At 56.5% G+C, this 21,982-nt stretch overlaps 1 protein-coding gene across 1 annotated transcript in view; it reads left to right on the forward strand.

Moving 5' to 3' along the window:
- The window catches only part of LOC119098691 (hemicentin-2), a 61,085-nt gene extending 39,537 nt beyond the window's left edge, over positions 1-21,548 (forward strand). Inside the window, exons 6-24 of the mRNA XM_037221683.1 lie at positions 73-242; positions 1,617-1,692; positions 2,390-2,501; positions 3,432-3,610; positions 4,309-4,494; positions 6,994-7,104; positions 7,940-8,049; positions 8,377-8,505; positions 9,779-9,944; positions 11,081-11,200; positions 12,556-12,696; positions 13,531-13,779; positions 14,562-14,699; positions 15,152-15,185; positions 18,026-18,189; positions 18,544-18,603; positions 19,023-19,138; positions 20,688-20,872; positions 21,503-21,548. Of these exons, the coding sequence (XP_037077578.1) occupies positions 73-242; positions 1,617-1,692; positions 2,390-2,501; positions 3,432-3,610; positions 4,309-4,494; positions 6,994-7,104; positions 7,940-8,049; positions 8,377-8,505; positions 9,779-9,944; positions 11,081-11,200; positions 12,556-12,696; positions 13,531-13,779; positions 14,562-14,699; positions 15,152-15,185; positions 18,026-18,189; positions 18,544-18,603; positions 19,023-19,138; positions 20,688-20,872; positions 21,503-21,548 (2,492 nt within the window). The remainder of the gene's footprint in view (positions 1-72; positions 243-1,616; positions 1,693-2,389; positions 2,502-3,431; positions 3,611-4,308; positions 4,495-6,993; positions 7,105-7,939; positions 8,050-8,376; positions 8,506-9,778; positions 9,945-11,080; positions 11,201-12,555; positions 12,697-13,530; positions 13,780-14,561; positions 14,700-15,151; positions 15,186-18,025; positions 18,190-18,543; positions 18,604-19,022; positions 19,139-20,687; positions 20,873-21,502) is intronic.
- Positions 21,549-21,982: the final 434 nt, after the last annotated feature.

Raw genomic sequence — 21,982 nt, forward strand, 5'->3', positions numbered from 1 at the left:
TCCCCTGTGCACTGCCAGTCTCGTGACAGAGACAGGACCTGACGATGACGGCTGCATACGCGGTGCCGACAGTGCCGCCGGCGCTGGTGACGCTCACCACCCAGCACCAGCCGGTGGTGGCGGGCACCAGGCTGGTGCTCACGTGCACCGTACGCGGCGCCCGGCCTGCTGCTGACGTCACGTGGCAGGTGGACGGCAGAAGGCTGGCCCAACAGTTCGTTACCACGCGCCACCACAGCCAGGTGAGGAGGCTGCGCTCCAACTGGAATCGGCTCAACTGGGGCTATATGCTGGGGCAACGGAACCGTCTCGGCAGCTCAAGCAAATCGGTTTGGAATATAATTATCCGCATTTCATACGTGACTGTTGAATATAAGCGCTGGTGCTGAAGGTATTGTAATTTTCGATTTCAACATGGATCCGTATGCCGGCAAATTTCTTTCGTGTGGTGGTTGCTGACATTGACGGGATAGCAGAGAAGCAGCTGGGTGCACCTCACGGAATGCCAGACAGATATGAACATTTGCATTCTACATCAAACTTAAGTTGATAAATGAACCAATTGAACGAAATTTCATTATAGCGTACACACTGAATAAGAATGTTCTTCTTTTATTTCGCTGACTTACAGTTGTATATGATAGCTGTCAAAAAGATATGTGAATGGAACGAATGCGATTTGTTGGAGTTGAAGATAGATGTCCTTGCATCTCCGTGAAAAATAACGAAAATAATTCCATGATAAGGCGAACGCTTCAGCTCCTCCGCCCACTCCTGAAGGAAGTGGGCCGCCATTTTATATCTCGACATTAATCCGCCGCAGCGACGGTGATTTCTCGGACCCAGGAGATTCGATTACATTTGGACGGAATGTCCAAGCCACCAGTGATTTCGCACGCCCGCGAGATTTAGCGGTATTTCAGCAGTGCTCGTGGAGCGAGATTAGGACGTCGGCGGTCGGCGCGCGGCGATCCAGGAGCGGCAGCGGCCTATTTGTACCACATGGGACAGTTCGGCGGCGAGGAGCTCGGACAGCCTCAAAGAGATTGATTTCATGAGAAAGCGGACCTTTAGGGCACGGGACGTCTTTCATCAGCAGTGAAAGGGTTTAAGTCGTTACAAATGTGGTCTTCGCCAGCAATGTTTATGATGAAGCTGATGTCCGTGCCGCCATATCTTTTGGTCATTGGTGCAACGGTTGATGAAAGAAATTAGAGCCGTCAAAGTTATGACCTCGGACCAGCCGCGCTGGTCAGTCTGCTATGTCTGAAATGGCCTTACCGCGCCCGGATTGAATGATCAAGGAGTAGCTTGGGCCTGACCAGTTGTGATATGCGGGCTTGCTAGAAAGTGTGGCGGGCTCTGCTGATTTGTACAAGATCAATTGTACTGACGCATGGGCTTGCTCGTGAATCATGATTGACACCAAAATGTTTTTAATGCTACATCATATGCAGATTCCCGTACCCAACCCATCCGTATAAAGCCACCACTTGTTCCCTTAAAATGGCGAGCTGTGCGACCGCTTGGAGCAGTTTCCCACCAGCGCCTCGTGACGACCCTGCGCGAGCGTCCACAGCCCCCGCCAGCGGTCACCAGTGCCGACATCTCCGCAGTCGGACGGCACGACCCTGTCGGTGAGCCGGCACGCGCTGGTGGCCGAGCGGGGCGCCGACGGCAGGAGCTTCTCATGCCGGGCCGACAACGGCGCCGCTGGCGCTGCAGCCGGCGCCGCGCCGTCCGCCGCCGACCTCCGTCTCCGTGTCATCTGTGAGTCGGCGGCCCGGCCCGCGGTGATGGTCGGCAGGCAGGTCACGGCCGGGGGTACCGCTGATCATGGCGCGGTCGTAGACTGTGGCCCTGATCAGTCGGTATCCACGATTACAACTAGCAGCTGTGATTCAAATCAACTGCCGCGATTTCTGGTTAGCCCGTCTACATCGAACAATATTATCGCTGTCTTCCCGCATCTAGAGTTGGTACTGGATTGACTACAATTCATCATCACTGTAGCCATGTGATGCTGCTCAAAAGTGTGCAGGGTATCTTGGAACGGTTATTGGGATGTATCATTCGGCTTGTAATGGCTCGCGTTCTCATCATAGAATTATTGAAAGACCAAAGGATATAATTACTGCTCATTACATCTTTGTAGCCTGATGTGGCTATAAATTAGTCACCTATAGGGCCCTTCTGGTACAAGCACGTATAAAAACTCGCCCTCGGAGACAGCCAAAATATCAACTTCTGCCATATGCGAATCGCTTTACTACGAAAACGCACGATTCCTGGTGTAGAGCACTTGTCCTAGGTAAGGGCGGTAGCCCCCGTAGGGTCACCTGTGACTACGTCTGTGGTCTGGTGTGACTTTATGAACTGCTTTCTTCAGACGCGCCGGTCGTAACCGTGACACCGAACACCGTTATCATCAACGAGTCCATGGACATGGTGCTGTTCTGCTCCTTCGACGCCAACCCCTTCAACATCAGCTCCGTAACGTGGTGAGTCTTTCCGGGCGACTCCAGCTCCGGCGCAGCTCATGTGAGCCCGTGCAATGCGTTCGCGTCAGCCAGCTGAGTCACGCGCGGCGCGCCGTAGCACCCGGAGCACTCCTGCTCGGCAGATTGGCTCTGAACGCTTTGCAAGGGTCTGTTGGCCGCTGAGGTCCCCGCGGAGCCACCAGGGTCTGTTGGCCCCTGAAGTCGCCGCGGGACCACAAGGGTCTGTTGGCCGCTGAAGTTGCCGCGAAGCCACGAGGGTCTGTTGACCGCTGAGATCCCCGCGGAGCCACCAGCGAACAGCTCCGCTGAGTAAGGTCCATCGCACCGAATAAACCGCCCTCGGCGGAGAAGCTGAGCGGCTCTTCTGTAAGCCCCCCCCCCCCCACACACACCCTCTCTTTTTCTGTTGTTACAACGGTACTTCCGTCTTGTGAGAACTTACACAAATCGGGTACAAACTCGAAACACGATGCAGCAGTGTGTCATGACCACTCGCAATCTATTGAGGGCAGAGCAGCAGTCGGTGGGCCTACTTACCCGGGGCGCCTTAGGCGTGCTCTGGGGCTGTTGGCCAACACCGGTGACCAAAAAACCCTGGTGAAGTTCACACCCCCGCCGGCTCGGACCAGGCAGGCATTCTGAACAGCGGACGAGCGGCCCGCCGCGAACCAGCACCAGCTCTCTGTTTCACCGCGACCGGGTGCCGAGTGCCGGACGAGGCTGGGTGCCAGGTGCCGGACGGGCGCCGGACGCGGCTGGATGCTGGATGCCGGACGAGGCTGGGTACCGGGTGCCAGATGGGCAGCCTGCCGCGGACCAGCACCAGTTCTCTGTTTCACCGCGACTGGGTCAGACGGCCGCAGGGGGCGTCTGACAGGCTGTCGCACCGTTCGTCGACCGCGCGTCTGAGGGCGACCGGCGGTGCCGCAGGTACCGGGACGGCCGGCGGCTGGACCTGCTGCACGCGCGGTACTCGGGCGGTACTCCGGACCAGCCGGCACTGGTCGTCAGGAACGCTTCCAGGCGAGACTCGGGCCTGTACCGGTGCGAGGTGACCAACACCGTCGGAAAGGGACTGTCCAAGAGCCAGGCAGCCGTCACCGTCGTCTGTAAGTGTTGAAGCTGTGGAGGTCCCTTAGGCTCATCAGACTCTTTTCCCAGGACCCGGACAGTATGTATTCTTGTGTGGCCTTGGATTGATTACTACCAAGTCAATAGTTGAATCGCGTAAACAAGTGAATTCTTGGAGGACGACTCGGCTACATTTCAATCGGTGTGCAAATTGATCCTGACAGCAACAGCGGGATGTGTCATCACCATCCGTGCTGAGCAGAGGTGTAGCGGACCCCAGCGGCACACCTACACGTTGTGCAGGCTGCATTCAAATTTAGGTGAATCAAGAGTCTAGTATGCTGAGCTCCAGTGGACCTATCAGGGCCAACACTAGCCGCGCTCTTGCCTCGGTAGACCGTACACAGACTCTGACAGACTATACAGCCGCGGCCGCAGTCCAGGCCCTCTTCTGCCTTCCAGTTCGTCCGCAGTCGCTACCATGTTCATCTCGCCCCTCCGGCCCGCCCGGCGTGCCTGCACCGATGACACCGTGCCTTGGCTCCACAGTTCGTCCGCAGCCGCAACCATGTTCATCTCGGCCCTCCGGCCCGCCCGGCGTGCCTGCACCGATGACACCGTGCCTTGGCTCCACAGTTCGTCCGCAGTCGCTACCATGTTCATCTCGCCCCCCCCCCCCCCCCGCCCGGCCCGCCCAGCGTGCCTGCGCCGATGACACCGTGCCTTGGCTCCACAGTCCGTCCAGCAGTGTTGCTGACCATCAGCCCGAGCCTCGTGCTGGAGGCGGAGCGGCAGGACGTGACGCTTCGCTGTCTGGTGGCCGACGGCGCCGAGGTGCGACTGGACCGCGTGGCCTGGTACCGAGACGACCACCTGCTACGCAAACAGCCTGCCGACAACTGCACGCTCAACGGTGTCGACGGTGAGCGCTCCACGCCGCTGGGTCATCGCAGCGTGCTGTCAGCACCAGCCGACGCTGAGTCATCGCAGCGTGCTGTCAGCACCAGCCGATGCTGAGTCATCGCAGCGAGCTGCTGACCGTCAGCTGCCGTTTTGGCGCGTCATGAAATATGTTGGTGAATTTACTTGGCACGTGCCAATAGCAAACTTGCAGACACAGGACTTGGAAACTTTGCGGAAGCGGGAAGGCCGGAGTTTATTTACCTTATATGCAGTAAAAAATTGCACGGGGCTGCTCCGTCTTTTGACGCATCTTTCGGAGTCTTGAGAAAGCTGGACGCAAACGAAGTAGGCAAAAACAGATATTTGACACTCAAGTATTGGCTTGAAAAGTGAGATGAAGTTCATGGTTATGAAGCTATACAACATTAAGTTGTATAGCTTCATGGCTTTATGTCAAAAATTTTGAGCTCCGTCCTTCACAATGATCTATTTCGTTTTCTTCCTGATTTCCCAAGACGTCGAAAGGCATGTACGCAAAGCTACTACACTTGCATTACTAAGGCTTGGTGATCACATGCAAACAACACGTGGCATTTCCAACGGTCTTCCGCGAAATTATTCATGTGGTTAAGCATTATCTTTCGGGAAACCTTTGATCAGATAAGGCCGTCGGGTTCTAGGATTGCTTTGAAATCATGTCGTGATACGCCTTCAATGGCTCCTTTGAAGGAAGACCTCGAGCCAATGATGACGTGTTCCTCGTTTGTAGGGAGCTTTCCGTGGTCGGTAAACTGTCCTCCGAAGCAAAATCCAGCGGACAGTTCACCAACTTTGCATGGAATGCTAAAAAAACTCAAGATTAGCCTTAGCACCACATTTCGACAGAAAGCTGCGGCTTGTAACGGTTTAAAGTTCCCGGGCCATTTTTTCTCGGACTTAGTTTAAATAGCTGTTAGGTTTTGTCTCTAACTGAGCTTTCCGAAATGTAGCTCGGGTTTGACAAAATGTTAAGGCGATACCAGGACAGTAAATCTGTTGATAAATGTGTACCTCACCCAGTTGGAAAATAACATAGAAGACATCTCCAATAAAATACGGGTACACAAGTACCATGAATGGAAATCATCAATGCAATAGCATGCACAGCTGGCAGTTAAATACTAGTGGAAGTATCAGATCGCAAGGATTTCGCCCATCGTGTTATCCACATTCGTTGAACGGATTAACTGAAAATAGTCATCGTTTCTTGCTTCAAGGGCCTCAGAAAAATGTATAGAAAGTTGATGTTCAGACGCCTTTTGAGAAAACTTTTCGGAAATCCCCACGGGAAAGTTCCTGGGAAGTTGACTGTCGGAACCTTCTATCTGAAACTTTAAAAATCGATGGGGACTTCCTTTTGAATAAAGCTTTCCGACCAATCCTTATCTTCTGGGAAATTTACCACGCCCACGTGGAATCGGCTGAAGGAGAGTGTGGTCGCCGTCACCGGTTCTATGTCTGTGGTGTCGGTACAGCGGCTGGTGTCTGTAGTGTCGGTACAGCGCTGGTGTCTGTGGTGTCGGTACAGCGGCTGGTGTCTGTAGTGTCGGTACAGCGCTGGTGTATGTAGTGTCGGTACAGCGGCTGGTGTCTGTAGTGTCGGTACAGCGGCTGGTGTCTGTAGTGTCGGTACAGCGGCTGGTGTATGTAGTGTCGGTACAGCGGCTGGTGTATGTAGTGTCGGTACAGCGGCTGGTGTCTGTAGTGTCGGTACAGCGCTGGTGTATGTAGCGTCGGTACAGCGCTGGTGTCTGTAGTGTCGGTACAGCGGCTGGTGTCTGTGGTGTCGGTACAGCGGCTGGTGTCTGTAGTGTCGGTACAGCGGCTGGTGTCTGTAGTGTCGGTACAGCGCTGGTGTCTGTGGTGTCGGTACAGCGGCTGGTGTCTGTAGTGTCGGTACAGCGCTGGTGTATGTAGTGTCGGTACAGCGGCTGGTGTCTGTAGTGTCGGTACAGCGCTGGTGTCTGTAGTGTCGGTACAGCGGCTGGTGTCTGTAGTGTCGGTACAGCGCTGGTGTCTGTGGTGTCGGTACAGCGGCTGGTGTCTGTAGTGTCGGTACAGCGCTGGTGTATGTAGTGTCGGTACAGCGGCTGGTGTCTGTAGTGTCGGTACAGCGCTGGTGTCTGTAGTGTCGGTACAGCGGCTGGTGTCTGTAGTGTCGGTACAGCGCTGGTGTATGTAGTGTCGGTACAGCGGCTGGTGTCTGTAGGTCGGTACAGCGGCTGGTTGTGGTGTCGGTACAGCAGCTGGTGTCTGTGGTGTCGGTACAGCGACTGATGTCTGTGGTGTCGGTACAGCAGCTAATGTCTATGGTGTCGGTGCAGCGACTGGTGTCTGTGGTGTCGGTACAGCGGCTGGTGTCTGTGGTGTCGGTGCGGCGGCTGGTGTCTGTGGTGTCGGTACAGCGGCTGGTGTCTGTGGTGTCGTTACAGCGGCTGGTGTCTGTGGTGTCGAGACAGCGGCTGGTGTTGCCGTGCAGGTGGACCGGCCGGCGCCCGGGGCTCGACAGCTGACTTCTGCGGCCGGGACCCAGCCCAGCTGCGTCTGCTGCGGGTGGACCGGGCCCAGCTGGGCTCGTACCGCTGCGCCGGTCAGACGGCGGCCGGCTGGGGCCCCATCTCGCCGGCGCGCCAGCTCAGCGTCCACTGTAAGCTCAGCTCACAGCAGTTCAGCGGCGCCAGATGTCTGCGCCAGAATGGGCTCACAGCGCAGGCCATAGCACCCGTGCAGGCCAAAGCACTGCACGAACAGTTCCATAGCCCATAATGTCCATGATTCACAATGCCCATAATGCTAGCGGTGTCCACTGCGCGAGCATAGCTTCGGCGCTATGGATAACTTGTAACTTCAGTTGACCATTGCATGAACAGGCTTTCAACACAGCCTATAGCACACCGCGTCCGCTGCAGGGTCAGGCCATAACACAAACAGACTCATAGGCCCATAACAGCCGGTGAACTTTACCTCAGCATGTTCATAGCGCAACTCGTAATGTCTCTGTTCACCACACAAACTGATCCATAGCACAGTTTATAGCACCCGGCATTCATGTTACGGACAGACCCGTAGCGTAGCCCATAACACGCTCATATAACATGTTCACATAACATAGCAGCCCGTGGTATGCTCTTGTTAGCGACATTGGATGCGTCATTGACATGAACATGCCCCATGACACAGCCCAAACAAACGGCGTCCATCACACAAACGGCGTAGCAAAGACGCATGGCCGCCTTCTGTTGCGATCGAATCATTGTGATATCTACGTTGAACTATTTCAAAGAGGCCTATGGTTATGATTCCTTGTCATATTATCTCGCTTTCCAATAATTCCTGCACCGGCAACTGCACACAGACGCTGCAGTCATTGACATGCCTTAGTTATGATATCAGGCGGGCGAAAGACATGCTTACATGCGTTTCAGATCCGCCCAAGAACTCGGCTCTGGTGTACCGGCCAGCTGTCGTCCTCAAGGGCTCCCCTCTGACGCTGACCTGCGACCTGGATGACCCCGGATACCCCCAGGCTACCAGAGTACGTTCGTTTTGCATGTTAGTGTTGGGGAAAGCGTCGATGTCGGAACCCTAGCTGAACTCATTGCAGGTCAGACTTGAAAGTATCGTGGCTTACACCGTGGTTTCGCGCTCTGCACGCCTCAGCTCTGTGGCTTCCGAGCCCTGTCTTCAGTACAGCCCACAGTCTACAGTGGGACGCTCGCCCTCAGCTCTGTGGTCTCCGAGCCCTGCCTTCAGTACAGCTCACAGTCTACAGTGGGACGCTCGCTCCCTTCGAAAGCTCACTGACACTGACATGTTGCCCTCCACCCGCCACCACGCTCACGCTGTCGCGATGTGTCGGCAGTACATCTGGATGCGCGGCCAGCACGTGTTTACCGACATGACGGAGAGGACGTGGAACATCTCGTCGGTCTCCCTGCAGGACAGCACCAACTTCAGCTGCGTGGCCACCAACAGCGCCGGCAGGAGTGGTGTGAGCCGAGCTGCCATCACCGTGATGGGTTAGTGAAGGGCATGACCGTCACATTGGCATGCTGTACACTTACCTTAGGAAGATCAAATAAAATAGGGCATTTGTCCGTCCCGGTGGCTCAGTTGGTTAGAGCGCCTGCCTTCCGATGCACCCACCCGTGGCGAGGTGGGTTCGAGTCGCTTTAGGGCGCTCGCTATATGCCCTTGACAGGCATGGCCTGCGGCCGGTGGCAGCGGTCGCGCTAAAGGTCAGTTGACGTCAGAGGGCAGGACGGACCGTGCCGAGCATTGCGGCACGTTAAGCTTTCGCCACCAAATTCTGCCGTTGCCTGGAATTGCGCGATCGGATGGTGGGGTCAGGGCTCACACAACAAGCACTGCTTAGCGTGAGCTCTGGTTCCGGAAATCCATCCATTCAAAGGGTTCGGATCAAATCTTTAAAAAAAATGTGTCGGAAATAAGAGGATCGGTTAGAAAGAGCGTAGAAAGTAGTAGTAAGAAGCAACAATTGCCAGAAGTGACAATTGTGGTGCCCTCAGCAAGCTTGGATGCGAGCTGGGGGTTCGTTTTGCTTTTTGTGCATTCTGGTGATATCTTTCACGCATTTCATTACGACATGATAGTTGTATCATGGCAATCACCGTTTTCGTTGGTCTGAATCATGCGATCATTGTTCACCAGGTAAGCCGCGGTTTATCCAGGAGCTGCCGCCCCACGTGGGTACTCAGCTGAACTCGTCTGTGGTCTCCCTGACATGTCGAGTGGAGTGTTTTCCTCTTTGCGAGCTCCGCTGGTTCAAGGACGGCCAGGTGAGCGGCTGTTATATTTTCTCTGATGGTGTTTTGTTGTTCTTGTTGTTCTACAGTATCGTGTATCGCGAAATCCCAATGGCGTGACCACTTTCATATATGGGCTTACATGATCACCCCCCCCCCCCCGAAATTATGGCTTCGCCTAGACTTCAGTTCAATTTTTCTTGCGTTCAGACCGAGGGAAACACAGAAAGATACGGCGAAATGGCTGAGATGTATGGTAGGTTATAAGGGGTCGCAACGGGGGTCACAAACAAAACGCGAGTTAGGGGGAGATACCTGATCAGCGGGATGCCAGGTGTTTGTCGTTTGTGACTTTCCTGCATTCAACATGTTAAGCATGCATTAAAGGGCATAATTACAGCAGTGACAGCGCGGAATGACGTCACTTGCGCGCTAAGGTTGGACCGCGCTACACATCACCAACTGTCCGCCCGCACCAGCCGCACACTCTTCCTCCAGCGTATCGAGAACGGCGCTGTGTACAGCATCAACAGCGACCACCGAGCTCCGGACCTTCGGACCAACACTCTGCAGACGGTCACGTCCACCGTCGCCTGGAACACAACGTCCTGGCCAGAGCAGGCGTCGCAGGGAGCGGCCAACACGTCCCGCTTCAGCTGCCGCAGCACGTCCAACGGGCTGGGGCCGGCGGTCGTCAGCACGGCGCTCTTCCACCTCGAGTGTGAGCGGCGGGAGGGTGGTGCGCGGGTCTGTCCAGGCTCACCTCGAGTGTGAGTGGCGGGAGGGCGGTCCGCGGGTCTCTCCCCGTTGGGCTGACTGATGGCCGGCAGCGGCCGTCTGAACGCTGTGCACAGTCTCGTCATCCCGTGGACGTGGACTGGCAATGGACGTGGACTGGTAATGGACGTGGACATGGAGCGGTAATCCCGTGGACGTGGGCTGTTAATCCCACGGACGTGGACTGGTAATCCCACGGACGTGGACTGGTAATCCCATGGACATGGACTGGTAATCCCACGGACATGGACTGGTAATGCCACGGACATGGACTGGCAATCCCACGGACATGGACTGGTAATCCCATGGACATGGACTGGTAATCCCATGGACGTGGACTGGTAATCCCACGGACATGGACTGGTAATCCCACGGACGTGGACTGGTAATCCCACGGACATGGACTGGCAATCCCACGGACATGGACTGGTAATCCCACGGACGTGGGCTGTTAATCCCACGGACGTGGACTGGTAATGGACGTGGACATGGAGTGGTAATCCCGTGGACGTGGACTGGTAATCTCACGGACATGGACTGGTAATCCCACGGACGTGGACTGGTAATCCCACGGACATGGACTGGTAATCCCACGGACATGGACTGGTGATCCCACGGACGTGGGCTGTTAATCCCACGGACGTGGACTGGTAATGGACGTGGACATGGAGTGGTAATCCCGTGGACGTGGACTGGTAATCTCACGGACATGGACTGGTAATCTCACGGACGTGGACTGGTAATCCCACGGACGTGGACTGGTAATTCCACGAACGTGGACTGGTAATCCCACGGACATGGACCGGTAATCCCACGGACGTGGACTGGTAATCGGTTGTCGCTGAACCTGATCGCCAGGAGGGGCAGCTGACGCCGATGCTGCAACGCTAACGATCGCGTGGCCCTGGTTTGATCAGAGAGCGTGACGACTGCCGCCGTATTGCGTTGGCCACCTGTGACTGGTGACCCGGTGCAGTGATGCTGGCTCAGGGCGGTGTGTGATGACCTCGGCCCGATCCTCAGCCCCGCCGCACAATGTCAGCGTAACTTCTCCTGTTGTGGAGGTTGTGGAAGGCGAGGCGGCCGCCGTCGTGTCCTGCTCGTCAGACGCCTTCCCGGAGGCTGCCTACACCTGGAGTCGGGGTGAGCGCACCAGTCTCGGCGCATCAGTGAAGTGAAGTGAGAAAGACACGGTTGAAGCCGCATGCGGATCTTACCCGGGATTGACAAAACCCAGCCGGTTCCCTGACATCGTGACCATTTCCACGGACTTTCCAGCTCTGTTTGGTCTACATCGCCCGGAGTTGAATTTGCCATTTTCACACTATCACTATCTTTAGCGATCTACTAACCTTTAGATAAAAGGACCCGAGTCATTTGCATTGACTATGCGAACACAACCACAGCGAACTATGACAGAGAAGAATAATCCTATTAAACGACAACTACGGCGAACTATGACAGAGAAGAATAACCCTTTCAAACGATAAGCTGATTGCGTTAATCGGGTTTTGCCTCCGTCTGTTGATATGTGCCGGTTAATGGTGTGCAATTAATTCTGGGCCAGTCGTTCGTGACCTGGCAGTTTATTTCCGGAAAAGCGCAGCAGCTACACGGCAGGGCACTGGCTTATTAGCCGTTCGATGCTGTCCTAGCACTACCTATTCCCTTATTTTGATCGACGATCCCAGCCATCCACAGTGCGCTGGCTCCGGAAGCCGGCTGCGTTGTGATCTGATTTTTTTTTTCTACGTCGTTACCCAAGAACAGATAACCAGGAGTGCCCCTCCCTCAATCCCAGCGACGCAGTAAACCGTACGTTAACACCAGAAAACATAAAATCAAGTCGCGGCACTCCCAGCTAGGAAGATGAGACAAACTTAAAAAAAAACAGGCGAGGAGATGGAGCAGACCCGAGGGAATTGTGCTATGTGAGAGGTAGGGAAAAATCATAGATGAAAAGGCTTAAAGTAGTCATTAGCCAAAATCAGCTAATGACAGCCCGCTACAACCGCCCAATAATCTACAACCACTCAATTCCCCGTGTTAGTAAGGGTTATAGTCACAAGTCGGAGGGGGCAATTACCTGGTCATTTTTGTGCTGGGTTTTGGGCTGGATTTCCAGGGAGTCCACCCAGCTAAGCAGAGCTTGTTGCTGGGAGAAATTGCTGGGAAAAATTGGGAGTTGCTGATTGACGCAACCCTGTTCATAATATAAAGCCGGGAGTCAATGCGAGTGAACTGATCAAAATTGTCTCATGGCGCGTTTAGTATGACCGAAGTGGTTTCATGAAAATCATGACCGGGACATTCCGCTTTACGGTTATTACTTGGCCGAAACTATGCTTCCAGTGACCCAACCGAGGCAGTCTCGTGCATTTCCTGGTGGCGGTGGTAGTCCGCTTTTGTATGATAACGTCACATGAGCGGCGCCCTTCACTGATACAAGGGGTGCTCGCCTGGAGCCGGGTTACGCTACATGATTTGCACCATTGCAGACGGCGAGACGGTGCAGGCGGGCAGCGAGCTTCGCCTCGGTGACGGAGGAGGGGTGCGGCGCTCGCAGGCCGGCCACTACGTCTGCCACGCCCACAACCGGCACGGCCACGCCTCCGCCGATCTCGACGTCCGCGTGCTCTGTAAGGGCAGCGGGAGACGGGATTATGGCCGCCTTGCAAACGTAGAAACGATAGACAAAAAAGCACAGATATGTATGTCGCAACTTGGTCGGAACGCTGGCGAGACAAGCCGAAAGCAATTGTCAGTGTCGACAACAGGTCATTTGGGGAACCAGTTCGTATTAACCGCGAATAACCCGCGCGGCGGTCCACATGACAGTTCGTATTAACCGCGAACAACCCGCGCGGTGGTCCACATGACAGTTTGTATTAACCGTGACTGAGCCGCGCGGCGGTCCACATGACAGTTCGTATTAACCGCGAACAACCCGCGCAGTGGTCCACATGACAGTTCGTATTAACCGCGAACAAACCGCGCGGCGGTCCACATGACAGTTCGTATTAACCGCGAATAATCCGCGTGGCGGTCCACATGACAGTTCGTATTAACCGTGACTAACCCGCGCGGCGGTCCACATGACAGTTCGTATTAACCGCGAACAACCCGCGCGGCGGTCCACATGACAGTTCGTATTAACCGCGAACAACCCGCGCGGCGGTCCACATGACAGTTCGTATTAACCGTGACTAACCCGCGCGGCGGTCCACATGACAGTTCGTATTAACCGCGAACAACCCGCGTGGCGGTCCACATGACAGTCTGTTTTGCGAGGCCAGGTGTGATGCTTGAGAACAGTGCTGAGCCGGCGGTCTCGCCGCCACGCGCCTCTGTCTCACCAGACGCTCCAGTCTGGCCGGCGTGCTCCAGGCGCGGTGTTCACCAGCTGGCGTGCTCCAGGCGCGGTGTTCACCAGCTGATCTGTGGGCGTGAGCAGCGACTGGCCGTGTCCCCAGACGCTCCGGAGTGCCGGCTGCGGCAGCGGCGCACCGAGGCCGGTTCGCTGCTGGTCTGCCAGGTGGACAGCGCGCCTGCCCAGCTGACCTTCGTCTGGGCCAGGGACAACCAGACGGTGGTGGACGGCGTGGCGACGGTCGGCGCCGTCAGCACACTGACCGCGCCGCCGCACGGCGACGGCTCCCTCGTCTCCTGCCGGGCCAGCAGCTCACTCGGGGTCGGCCCGCCATGCACCCTGCTCGTCGCAGGTGCGGCTCGTCACGTCTGGTGCACTCCGCCCTGTGCTCGGTGAACTTTGGCAGTTTGGCGCTTCCTCCAATTCGTTGATTTTTTTCCTTAGTTCGACCCAATTCTCGGTAAGGGTAACATCTTGGCTCAAACTTTAAACAGCTCCGGTCGGGTTAACTTTTAAATGCAACCTGCAAGTTGGCTTTAACTTCTACGCGCAGTTTCGCCTGTGGAGCAAGACGTCGGCGGGCTGCCAGCGCGCTCCGCACACGGCCTTCGCAACTTTCGGCACGTTCGGCAAGGCGTCAGTGGTCCCACGCGGTCCGGACCCGCCGTAGTCTGGCGGCAGCCGGCTGCTGCCTGAATTCACTGCAGCAGTAGACCTCAGCTCAATGCATGGGGCTGATTCGAACTCTGGCTACTCGGCACAGCTTTGGGTCAGCTCCTGCTGACTCGAGGTGTGGCCGGGCTCCAGAACAGAGTCCTACCGGGTCAGTTCTGGGGACGGGGGCTTTGGAAATATTCCGTGGCATGGGCTGCGTGAAAGCCTACATGGAGCATAGGGAGACATGCAAGGAAATGGCTTTTATTCCGCGCACATGCGAGCTGCCCTACAACCGGTGTATGATGCTACTGTCATGTCTGTTCACGCGCCTCACCGAAGACTCGGCTGGCCTGGCTCCGACCCGGACCCATAGCAAAAATTCAAAGGAGTCTCTTCCACCCGGACTTAACGGGACCCGCGTCGACTCCGGAATCGACCCCGACATCGGTCGGAATCCAACACCAGCCTGGTTGGCAGGCGGCGGCGACAGCTGGGCGGAGCGGATGAGCACCGACACTCTGACACTGGCGATCGCTGCCACCGGCTCCCTGCTCCTGCTCCTGCTCCTGATCGGCGGTGGACTCCTGCTCCTGCGCCGCAGACGCGCCGACAAACGTAAGTCGGCCGCGCCGGGCGCAGCTGGGCTGTTGGTCGAACTGGCCTTGCTTGAATGATAATCGCATGACTGAACACACGATGGACGTGTTATTTGTGGCATGTTCTCTGACGACCCGACCATGTGGGGTTTGATTGGTAATGTCAGGCAAACATTTACGCCCTGAAATGATGGCTGCCGTCATGACCGCGCCAGAAACGGTGTACTGTTGAGAAACGAAGGGAATGCGGTGGTACATTGTCCTTTCGCCGAGCTTCTGTGCCCATTTGGAGACTGAAACGCAACTGCAATAGTTTTGGACAGTGTCATGTAGCCATAGTACTAACGTACCACACAGCGAGACACATACCACACCTGTCACGACCAGACTATTGTTTGCAGCACTCTTGCGGCATGGCTTAGGTGGACATTTCAAACGATTTAACATCACCATGCTCCTTTTCTCCAACAGATGGTGTCTCCAGTCATCCCAAGGAAAGAGAGGCGTGAGTATCTTTTCAGATCGGATGCCTCTTGTCGCTTAAAACCAATTGAAAACATTTTTTCACGTCAACAGGATTTAGAAAAAGCGTTGCCAGTGACATGCTCCAGATCCTGAAAAAGCGCGGCGCTGAGCACTGGGGCGTGCCGGCTCCCCCCCCCCCCCCCCCCCCCCCTGCGATGGCTGACACCTTTGCCTCTGACTCCGACCGGGATAGCCTGTGCCGGTACGGAGGGCCGACACTGGTGCGCTCGGTGCTCCTCCCGAGGTCTGCGGGCGCATCCTCCGGCCGGAGGGCAGGTAACGCGGGCGTGCGCCGCTCTCAGTGGCCGCTGCTCCACCCACAGCTCCTGTAGCGCGCTGCTGCTGCACGCTTCGTGTGAGCCGAAATCCCGCTGGCATGAGAGACCTATCATCCCAATCGCAGCCACGAGTGCCACAGATGGAACATTAGTGTGGGCTGTCCCCTCGAGTGGTGTGTTAGTACTGACACACCAGACGAGGATGGTAGTCCGGACAGCTTTTCCATCCGGGATACTGACACCTTGTCTCATTCTTGCAGTGTAAAGCCCCACCCGTGAATATTTCTAACGGTGCGCAAGACAGAGCAGTATGCGCTTTTTGAGTTTTTTTTCGAGGAAAGTGCAGCCTAACACGGACGAGTAGAAAACAACCTGAAGAAGACAAGGTCGGCTGCGTATGTGGCGTAGAAAGGTGTCCGTGTCGTCGATTTCTTGCGACTTTCGGTATCGCTATTTATTGCAGAATTTACCCATTTTGAACTCAGTCCTCAGTTCAGAGAGCTTAACCGTTCATAAACAACACATCAGTTCAATGCACAACCTGTTAATTCAATACACACCCTCTTTATTCAATGCATAACCGGTTTATTCAATACACAACTTGTCAACTCAATAAACAACCTATCAACTCATAACACAGCCTATCAACTCAATACATGACCAATCAACTCAATACATAACCTATCAATTCAACGCAAAACCTTTAAACACAATACACAACCTATCAACTCAATACGCCAAAGATCTACACATCTCCGACGCGCAGTTCTAAATGGCGGACGCAATGTTAAGTCTAAGGTGTCTTTGACCATTGGACCGAAACGAATCTGGGTCACGGGTGCCCGCTCAGACCGCTCGGCGGGGGCGCCCGCTCATACCTCCCCAGCTGTCGGCGGGGCGCCCGCTCAGACCTCAGTTGTCAGCGGGGCGCCCGCCCACACCTCGGCCGTCGGCGGGGCGCCCGCTCATACCTCCCCAGCTGTCGGCGGGGCGCCCGCTCAGACCTCCCCAGCTGTCGGCGAGGCGCCCGCTCAGACCTCAGTTGTCAGCGGGGCGCCCGCCCACACCTCGGCCGTCGGCGGGGGCACCCGCTCATACCTCCCCAGCTGTCGGCGGGGCGCCCGCTCAGACCTCAGTTGTCAGCGGGGCGCCCGCCCACACCTCGGCCGTCGGCGGGGCGCCCGCTCATACCTCCCCAGCTGTCGGCGGGGCGCCCGCTCAGACCTCAGTTGTCAGCGGGGCGCCCGCCCACACCTCGGCCGTCGGCGGGGCGCCCGCTCATACCTCCCCAGCTGTCGGCGGGGCGCCCGCTCAGACCTCAGTTGTCAGCGGGGCGCCCGCCCACACCTCGGCCGTCGGCGGGGGCACCCGCTCAGGCCTCAGCTGTCGGCGGGGCGCCCGCCCACACCTCGGCCGTCGGCGGGGGCACCCGCTCAGGCCTCGGCCGTCGGCAGAAAGCCCGGCCGTCGGCGGGGGCACCCGCTCAGGCCTCTCCAGGCGTCGACCCGGCGTCTCACCCGCATTTGCTACGGATCGTTCATCCAGCCTTGCCGGCCTTATCTGTGGCGAGCGGCCCTCCGTTTGACGAGCCGTCGCCCGTTTGAGAGTGGTAGATCACTTTCAGTTCGTGACCACTCAACATCGGTACCCGGACTGGGCTCCCCAGCTCGAGATCAGTGGAGCCGCTCATCTGACATGCTCGCTCAGATCCGCCCGGAAGAGCGATGAGATCGAACCCGCCAGTTTGAGCACCGCCGCGTCTCCGATGTAACGGCTCCATCGCGGGCGGCCCGCTGCTGCACTTGTGCTGACAGCGCTCTAATAGTCCCTCCATACCACCTCAAGTCAAGGTCCATCAGCGTGGTTTGACGTCATTACTTGACTGGCGCCTTGTGTACTTGTTGACGCGCGCCGTGGCATGCCGCTCTCTTTGTGTGTGTATGACGCTGGCAGCATTAGATGCTTACGTCCACGCTCGGTCTATCAATGGGGCTTGGGCGGTCTGACGACTCTGCTATGGCGCCGGCTTGTCGGCCTGCCTTACAGGGGCTTCCAGGCGGCTTTGTATGCTGACCGGACCTTCCGTCCGGCGTCCCGTCGCCTTGAGTCGGCCGAATGCGGTCGCCTGCATGGTCCAGCCATCATCAGGCTGGCTCTGCTGCCTGTTTCTGTATGCTGTGTGTGTCACGTGTGCCTGCACAGCCTGGTCAGATGGCGCCGTTGTCTATCCCTCTGCGCTGTCTGTCACGTGTGCATGCACGGCCTGGTCAGATGGCTTCGCTGTCTATCCCTCTGCGCTGTCTGTCACGTGTGCCTGCACAGCCCGGTTAGACGGCGCCGCTGTCTACCCCGCTGTGCTGTGTGTCACGTCTGCCTGTACAGCCCGGTCAGATGGCCCCGCCGCAGCCAGCTGTCACGCTTGGCCGCCCTCTGTGTGCTGTCACGTGTTTGCCTGCACAGCCCGGTCAGATGGCTCCGCCGCAGCTAGCTGTCACGCTTGGTCGCCTTCTGTGTGCTGACTGTCACGTGTCTACCCGCACAGCCCGGCTGGCAGCGGCGACGGCCGGGATGGCCCGGTCGCCCGGCCCGTGCATAAGTGGCCCGTCAGGCCGGGCGTTCAGGTGCATGTGAGCAGCGTCCAATCGCTGAGCAAGCTCGGAGACCTCGCAGCCAATCACATCGCAGCACTAGGTTCACCCGACAAAGGTGTCGTATCTTTTTTGTTTCTCTCCAAGTGAGCGTTTACCCGTCAGGTAAACGCTCATTTGTTTGCTAAAGAGCTGTTGGTTATAAGTGCTCTTTTACGACTCAAGTTTGCTGTTTCGGATTGATGTCGAGTGGCTGATCTATTTAGCTTCAGTTGCAGTTTTTAGTTGCAAACTGTTGTTTGGTCAGCCGCCTTCGAAGCCTTTTGTCTGATAATGTAACTGTTTTCTATCTTAGCGGTTTGCTGGTGGGCTATGATTAATCCCATTTTATTAGGGGTTTTGACCACACATAGCCATACGCTGTTGTTGCGCGCTCAGTGCCGTTTTATTAATATATGCTCTTCCGTTCTAGTCTTAACTCTGAGAAGATTTGAGATCGAATCTGACTGGAAGGAGGACAAAGCTGATGGAGGTACGACATTTTCCTATTCTTGTACTGGTGTAAGGTTTAATGTGTGTTTCCCGTTTACATTTGCACAACGTCTGTGTAGCCGTTGTTTTGTTATTCCATGTTTGCTGCGGTGTATCATATTCCAACCGTGCTGCCTCAGACAATCTTGAACCAGGTAGGAATCATCACGTCGCCACGCAGTACGAAAAGTTACCTGTGTTGCCCATTGAAAGCTTTGCGCAATTTACTAAGACGAAGATGGGTTGAGGTGAAGCCGACCCAAGTAAGAAACATGACAAAATATGATCCAACGGACCGCATTTGATAGAATAGTTTATGGATGAGTGGTGAATAGTTGACCTACCTGTGTTGGTATGCACGTCGCCGTCTCGTACGTGCGGGCACCGCTCAGCTCGGCTGTGGCCGACTCTGTGCGGCAGGAGCGGGTTCGCTGGCCGTGACGCCCCCGCCAGAAGACCGGGTCGTGTCGGAGCCGGGGCTGGGGCCGACCGGCGAGGGGGCCACCCACCGCAGCAGTCCTCCGTCGCTGGTGCAGGTACTGCGACGACACGCAGCGGCGTCACGCGCAGGCGTGAGATCGCCCCCCCCCCCCCCCCAGAGGCGCGCCCCCGCCGCCGCCGCCGCCGCCGCCAGACGCAGACAGACTGACAGACAGACAGACAGACGGCAGACGCAGACAGCTTGGGAGACTCTGTCTCCGCCGGCTCGGTGCCGAGACGGTACCTTCTGAAGCGTTTGTGGCCTTGCTATGGAAAGGAAACCGCCACATTTGTTCTGTGGATCGTTGCTTAATGGTATTTCGAGGGCGATGTACGGCAATGCGCTGGGCGGGGTCAGATCCTTTTCCCCATAATATATCGAGAACCACTGGCCGGTTCTCCGCTCAGAAAACGTCGATCGATTCGAAGAAATGCAGGCGATTTTCAAAACAAACAAACAAACAAAAAACAGCCTGTCCAGGAATTACGACACATGTTATGCCATACCCCACTCGGCACACAATGCAAAACGCTCTGTTTTTCCTACAAGGGCTTGCCATGGCCTCTTCTTTTGACATCTAGTGCAATATGATTGGAAATGCACATAATATAACCAGCGTAAGTTTACACTTCAAACAATCGCTACCTATTCTGATTTTGCCCACAGTGTCTTCAGCGCACTTTCATAACGTTTTCCTTTTACCTCCCCGGCTCTGAGCCATCCTTGCACAACATATGAAATCTTGTTTTTATATATTGCATTTACATACTTGTTTTTCCCGAAATACCAATAAATCTATAATGTGTGAATAAATGACCAGATCTTTGGTCAATCGTCTGCCACCCGATCATTCGTACGCGGGCTAAGCTCTGGCAAGCATTATGTGGCCAATTTATAGATAAACACACAGAAGAGACAACTTGCGTAAAAAGGGAAAAGATAAAAGCAGGATACGACTGCACATGCCTGCATTGCGCATTTTTTCACGTCCTTAATAATTCACATGACGTGGACACGTACGAGGGTAAAAAGGCGACTGCTTTCAACATAGCTCCTTCGAAAAAGGGCCCTAGATCCGCTCGTAACATTACCTTTTCGCAATTTAGCAATATGTGAAAAGGCTCGAGGCTCCGAAAACCTGTGGTAAATCGTCTGGAAATGACACGCGCTAAAACTTGATGGATGAATATATCCATCCCTGCACAAAATATTCTAACTAGAGCACATTATACGATTAGCTATGCCAGGACAATCCCAGTGATTTGTTGAGCTGCTGTTGTCAGCGACCATCAAAATCGACATGGATGCGTGCGATACGAATGCAATATTTGCAATGGTGGGCGTCAAACCAGGATGGAAATAGTTTGTCTTTACTAGATATTAGCCAGCCGGCACGCTTATGAACGGACGTTCTGTTTGACTTCTGTCGCCCTTTCTGTTCTCACTGCCAGCCGTCGTGTAATTAAAGTGCCGCTCGAGATCGCTTGTTCGCCAATCGAACGCCGTTCTGTTTGACTTCGGCCAGCCTCGCTGGCGTGTGACGCGGGGCTGCGAGCCGGGCGGGTACTGCAGCCGGCGCCGCTGACGCCGCCGCCCTCCTCCAGCTCTGCGACGGCGGCACCAGTAGGCCGTCCAGCGGGCTCAGCCTGAACAACTCGTCTGGCTACGGGAGCTCGTTCTCGCGCGCGCCGCCGCTGTACGGCTCGACGCGCTCGACCAGCAGCCTGCAGCCGGCCTGGTGGCGCCCCCTGCGGCAGATGGATGCCGAGCCGAGCGGTGCCGGCCACTGGTCTGACTCGGAGTCGGCTCGGCCGGAATTGGGCGCCGCGCCCGACGGGGCGCCACCCGAGGCGCAGGTGGGTCAGCGGAGGAGGAGGCGGTGGCCGGCCCACTCACCCAAGCTGGTGTAGCTTCGCCTTGTGGATGTCGTCGGCTCGGGATTACGTAGTTGCGCCGCTGTTGGAGCAGTGGCTGTAATGAAACTGGAGCTCGTCGTGTCAGTGATGATTTGGTCCGGTCGCGAGCCAGGGCAGAATAGCCGCTGGCCGACAGCCCCGCCGTTCTCTGCAGTAACCCGCTGTCTCCCACTGCGGCAGGCACCACGCAGCTGCGAGGCCGTCGTGGCCGCGGAGGGGCGTGCCCTGCCCAGCCGCCCGCGACCGGCACCGGTCGGCTGCCCCGGCCGCGCGCGCCTGGCCCGGGCCGACTCGCTGCAGCTGGAGGGCAGCGTTCAGCGCCAGCCGCCGCTTTGCCGGCCGGTCGGGGAGCCGCTGCGGCCGTCCCCACTAGTCGCCAGTCCCGGCGGGCCCGTCTCCTACCACGTGAAGAGCGGCACGGTGCGCGGCGGCAGCGCCCACCGCGCCGCCTACCGCGCCGACCGGCACGTGCTGCGGGACGGCGAGGCCGGCCCACCCACCAGGTGGCACTGCGACGCCGGCGCCGCGCCGCGCGAGATGAACGTGTGACGGTGACGTCACCTGGCGCCAGGCGGGGGCTCGGCGTCGGAGGGCCATGCACTGCCTAGTACGGCCGGCGGTTGGGTGTGAATGGTTCGCTCGTGGTAACAGAGCATATCGAGCGGTAGCGTCAATGTCCTTCAGCCATTCGCTTTGTCTATGGGACTGGAGGCTCAGAGGGTGGCGATCTCTTCACATATCCGGCGTCGCTAATCCCTCACCCGTGGACGGGCGCTTCACCACCCACCACTATGGGGTGCAGCAAGACGAGCTTGGAAAGCCGCGGCCCGTTGTGGCCACAGTTAACCACAGGCGCAATGGACACGGCATGTGGCCCAGCCCGGACTCCGACGTAACGCGATGATCGATGTGCCACTTTTGTTTTGTGTTCTCAGTGAGTTTCGAGCGAACTTGGAGACATCGCAGTCGCGATGCTGGGCTTT

The sequence above is a fragment of the Pollicipes pollicipes genome, unplaced genomic scaffold (genome assembly GCF_011947565.3).
Source record: "Pollicipes pollicipes isolate AB1234 unplaced genomic scaffold, Ppol_2.1 Scaffold_2555;HRSCAF=2994_pilon_pilon_pilon, whole genome shotgun sequence".
Classification (NCBI taxonomy): domain Eukaryota; kingdom Metazoa; phylum Arthropoda; class Thecostraca; order Pollicipedomorpha; family Pollicipedidae; genus Pollicipes; species Pollicipes pollicipes.